Source organism: Lolium perenne, chromosome 1, assembly GCF_019359855.2.
Source record: "Lolium perenne isolate Kyuss_39 chromosome 1, Kyuss_2.0, whole genome shotgun sequence".
NCBI lineage: Eukaryota > Viridiplantae > Streptophyta > Magnoliopsida > Poales > Poaceae > Lolium > Lolium perenne.
The window spans coordinates 59,017,105-59,022,693 of NC_067244.2; the positions used below are offsets into that span (position 1 = coordinate 59,017,105).

At 41.7% G+C, this 5,589-nt stretch overlaps 1 protein-coding gene across 1 annotated transcript; it reads right to left on the minus strand.

Moving 5' to 3' along the window:
• Positions 1 to 1,310: 1,310 nt before the first annotated feature.
• Positions 1,311 to 2,460, minus strand: LOC127341798 (senescence-specific cysteine protease SAG39). The gene is made up of 2 exons (XM_051367760.1): positions 1,992 to 2,460; positions 1,311 to 1,897 (listed from the first exon to the last, which is right to left on the minus strand). The coding sequence occupies exons 1-2, from the start codon at positions 2,422 to 2,424 to the stop codon at positions 1,311 to 1,313; spliced, it is 1,020 nt and encodes a 339-aa protein (XP_051223720.1). The 5' UTR covers positions 2,425 to 2,460.
• Between the last annotated feature and the right edge of the window lie 3,129 nt (positions 2,461 to 5,589).

The following is a 5,589-nucleotide window of genomic DNA, read 5'->3' on the forward strand; positions in this document are numbered from 1 at the left end:
AGGACACAAACCTTAACCTTTTTCTTTTACATTACATGTTGCTAGAAAGGGATAGGAAGATGGAACCACTCCATTCCCTAAGTTCGATATAAACCCTCGAGTAACCCTCGTGTGGAAAATCACCCTTACTACATCACCTTGCACTTTGAGTGTCAACTAGGTGGAAAACATGTGTAATTTTGTTGTGTATTTTCTCGTGCCTTTGCCGGAGAAAATTGTGCCAAAAACTTACACCCATCTAAATTCGATGATATCTACATCTCTATCTTGACTTGGTTATGAGATCTCTCGATCCTTTAGACTTGTTTTGGATAAGACAAATAAAAATTTAAAATAAAATCATTACCGAAAATCATAATTAGATCAAAATCTTGATAGATATAAACAAACATTAGAGTGGAATTGACCTTTATTAACCTTGCATGTTAAACCACTTTTAGAATTGAAGCGGACAGGCTAAATGCGTTGCCTAAATATGCCTCATTTTACCCTTGCATTTTGTACACTTTTTTTTTGTCAACTTTGAGTGCTTGACCCTTTTAATTTATCACTCATTAATATGTTGGCTCAAATTTCTAATCAATAACAACTGAATAAGAAGATGGTGCTCGATCACAGTGACCAATTTAGCAGTTGTCAGGTTAACTGTGTCCTGACACATTCCTTTTCTAAACATAAAAGGTTGGATCTTACTTGAGAGTAGGAATCCATAGTTAGAACTTAAGTAATAACAATATGAATGTATAACTTTTGGATAAAGAAGCATACCGCCCTCTACAATTGTGTTGATTGGGCTAGTTGTATACTTGTTACGAACAAAATATAATTTATATCATCTATACTTGATATTTAATTATGTTTTTATATTTAAGATATTCTTTCCGATAATTTTCTCTCTCACAAGCAAATAACTTTATGAACCACCAGAGAACTAACTTTTTTAGGAATTGTCTGTAGCTATTTATCTATGTTTCCAATCATTTGTGTGTAAGATACTACTTCTGGTAACACAAGTTTTTCCAGAAGTTCCTTATGCATACAAGGATAACAAGATTTACTTCATAATGTTTACATCCAACAAATACTTTTTTTTTTGGAATTTCTCATCTACCACAAATATATCTTTCATCTACTACATTCAACATAACATGACTCTCAGTTGTATATAAAAAGTGTAGATACATATAATGAGTTCGCATAACACAATTTACAAGCATTTACATATGGACATATATACAACACTAGAAGAAAAGACATGCATTTATTCAATCTCATGTATGTGTGTGAATATGTGGCATTTTGTGGTCTCACTAAGCTGTAGGGTAGGAGGGCTCCATGGCAAGGCCGCACATGCCCTTCTTGTCAGCAATGTCCTTTTCCATTCTTAAAAATCCATTCTCGCCCCATGTTGTGCCCCAAGAATTTTTCATCAACCAATACTTTGTACCATCAGTTGTCGTTCCATACCCTATGGCTGCAATCCCATGGTCCAAATCAGTACCACAAGAACCAGTCATCACGCCACCGGAGTAGAATTGGAATGTCATGTCGCCTCCATCCACGGCTACTGACACGGGTTGGCTTGCCACTGCCTTCATGAGGGCACCCTCATCATTGGTAGGCACATCCTCATAGCTCTTAATAGTTGCAACACTGCTAGATCCACTCTTGCACTTGCCGTCTGCTGCAGAATATGGATAGCTGGACTCCTTAGTAAGCCCTCCATTCTTGATAATGAACTTGAATGCATCGTCCATGAGACCACCCTCGCAGCCCTGGTCCTCACCGTGGACATCACAATCCACTAATTCTTGCTCCGAGAGTGAGATAAGAGTACCAGTACTTATCTTGACAACGCCCTCAGTTGCAGCAACAGCAGAAAAAGCCCAACAACAACCTGCAAATGATTTTGTTGCGATATATGCAATTATAAACACCATTCTCATGTAGAAGATTCATATCAAACTCACTTGTAGCCTAAATGTACTTACCACACTGGCCTTGATCTTTGACGGGAGTTACTGCACCCTTTGTCCTCCAGTCAACCGTTGTTGGCAGTGCATCAAGGCTCATATTTTCATACCTGAACCCTGTAGGAACCTTCTCCTTGTTTGAAATAAACCCCTTGTTAGTCTTGGTTGCCTTAAACTCATCATTGCTAAGGTCCGCAAATTGGTTGATGTTGAGCCAGAACATGTGGCCCCCAGCGTTGAACGACTCGATGAATCGAGTATTAGCCTTGAATATCTCGAACCTCTGTGCCTTCTCAGCAGCATCCTTGTACACGCGGCCGTACTGCACCATCCAACTCTCGTGCCTTGCGACCATGGACAAGTCATCGTTAAGCTCTCGAGCTCCGAGGACAGGACTAAAGAAGCAGAGGCAGCCGAGGATGGCAAGGAGCGAAGCCCTCGGGATGCCCATCTTTGATCAGGCTCTCCTCTGAATTGCTTTCGCTTGTAATAGTGGGTACGTTTAGGTTTGCATTGCTCAATGGAACTAGATGATATATATAGTACTCACGTGGTGCTTTATTTATTTAAGTAGCAGACGGGTACAAAGGTACGGTGCGTGCACGAAACTACACTGTGTGGAATGGGGCTAGCTCCTGCGTAGCCGTGAAGGAGTATTTCATCTCATGCGTAGAACGGAATTAATTATTGTGCATGAGACGTACAGTTGCTGTAACTGTGAGAACAACCTCTGTTAGTGCAGGAGTCCACATCTTCAGCATCTCCTTGATATGACAGGGCAGGGCTATAACGGAGCTTCCAAACGAACTACAGCTGTTTGTTTGAAGTTAATCTACACACAAAAATTGACCGCCTTGTATAATCTATACCTAATAATAAAGAAAATAAGGTTTTCTTGGTTCGGTCCGTTGAAGTGCGCTTTCGTCCGCCGCAAAGTGCGCCTTGGTACGTAGTGTAGTCGTCCAAGTTTCCTCTGCTTTATGTCTCTAAGATAATCGGCAATGGTCAATAGTGAAAGAAACTAACTCCGGGTCGATCGGGTATTCGAGTTTAGGCTTTCCTAACAGCCTGGTTTCCTATATATACCCGTCAGATCGAGTAGACACGGGTGATCGAGGAGACGGTATGGAAAATATATTGGCAAGGGCGAGGCACGTACGAATCTCCCGATCTTGGCGTCGGCGTCGAAACTCCCTCTGCCTCTGTAGCACTCCTGCCAGCGTGCCAGCCTTGATGGTGTAGCTCTCGCCCAGGCCGGATCGTGCACCTCTCGACGTGAGCGCCACATCGTGACCCCCTCTTTTTTCTTGCCTGGTCAATGGTTACACGAGCCATACTAGGTCAATGAGAACCATGGAGTCTGGACTTTGCGTCATGTTTCTATATACGTGCTCGGCGCGCGGTCCAGAGTTTAGACTTGAGTTCGCCGCTGTTGGTCCGAGGAGGATACGGACCCTGTTGCTATGACGATGCCACACACAGCTATGGGGAGTGGACACTCCTCCTCGCTGGCTCGCCCCATCCATGCTAGGTGCACTCGGCCGGTCCGCCCCAGCACCTCCCTATTCGCCGGTGACTTCCACGATCTGGTCGTCCGCAAGCTCCGTCCGGATCCATCCCTGCCTTTTTCTTTTTCTTTAAGAATGAGGCTGGTGCTTGCATCAATGGATGCTCTCCTGCCCGGTCTTCCTCGTCTGGGATAAGATACGGGAGAATTTGATTGTTATCTGATTTCTAGCTGATTGTGTTTGGATAATACGTGTAAATGATAAAATTGCAAATAATTGATTTGAATGTCAGATTTATTTTACTTTAGGAAAAAAACATATTTTAGTTTAAATTATATGGATCAATCAGTGTAATTTTTTAATGTGCAAACCTTTATTTCCTAATTAGAATTCAAAATGACATCGAGAAAAGAAGAAAAATGAACAAAACAGACGTCGGTGGACAATTTGGGGAGTGCCATTGATGTCAGTCCAATGTGTCCACCTTGCTATGTGTAAATGATGTGAAACATAAATTCATAAAAATAGTTAAACTTATTTATTAGCATATAATTGACATGATTTTTTTTAGGAATTTTGCTGAGCAGTTCATAAATCTACCTGATATGACACTACTCTCTCTTGCATGACTAGCAGTTGTTTTCTCTTCCGCAGCATCGCGCGGGCATTGACCTAGTCGATACCTATAGGAATTAAGATGGATTCAAGTGGGCGAAACACCCAACGACTTGCTCAGGTGTATCTTCTTTTCGGAGAAGTCTCAGGTGTATATAGATGTTAATTTGTGGTATATACATAACGACACTATAAGCAATGAATGTAACCTACGATTATATGGTGCTTTATGGGAATAATACTAGTCCATCCTCATGATTCATCTCCTTAGTAAAGCTGGTGCCATGGTGAGCTTCATCACCGCCCCTGCTAAATGCATTGCGGATGAAATCCAGCTGTATCAGTGTTTTAGCCTTTTAGGTTCACATTCATGAGCCGAAGATATTTAAGGATGTTGCAGATGAAATCAGCTGGTTTTCCTCCTCTAGCTCCTCGATCACCTTGTGGTATCAAATGCGAGTTGAAAGCTAAAACTAATGGGTGAAGAGGCAAATGCACATGAGAGAAGAATGAGAGCTAGGGAAAATGTAGAAATGATACAGATGAAATGGAGCATTACACAATGATAAAAAGGTACCTGATTCAGTATGTTTTGACCAGAGACATATCAAGAGAAATTCAGTGATGTGCCTTTTGATACCACTTCTTTCTCATGAGCCAATCGTATTACTTACAACAAGCAAAGTTGATAGTTCCATATCCAACTTGGCTCATTTCTTTGTAATGTAACGTATTGTACTCCGATATTGTTTCATACTTCAGTTGGGAGTATTAGTGGTCTCCTAGTACTGGGAAAATGGAACAATATGCTGAAGTCATCTGCTATAATTGTGGTGAACCTGGGCATCACAAAGCTGCATGTCCTGCTCCCAAATCATGTTTCATCTGTGGCTCCCTGGAACATGAGGTGGATGTTTGTCCTGTAAAGAAACAACCTCAGCAGCTGGCCAAATTTGTTGGGAGTGCTGCCTCAGGCCTGGGTTTCTATCACATTGAGTTGCCATTTCAGACCACAACCAACCCTGCTCCTGCTCATCACAATATAGCTTTGGTTTACATTGACCAAGGAGAAGTGACCAAGGGGGAGCTTTATCACGGGCTTGCAAAAATCTACAGAACAAACTGGCCTTGGCATATCAGAATGCTTGATGAGTGGAACTATCTTGTGAAGTTTCCCCCACATCTTAATGTTGAAGAAATTGCTGGATATCCAAGTTTTGGTCTTCCCAAGGAAAATGTCTTTGTCAAGGTGCATGTCTGGAGTGGTGTTATGGACTACTATGCTGATTTAGAGGAAATTTGGCTTCAAATCAGAGGTCTCAATCAAGAATGGTGTAAATGGCCTATCCTCATGCAATTTGTGACTGCCTTTGGCATCATGGTAGATGTAGATTGGCATGGTATGTTCAAAAACTTCTATGAAATAGTCAGGGTTAAGATTAAATGCATAGACCATAGCAAGATCCCTTCTTCCAGGATCTTTGAAGTGCAAG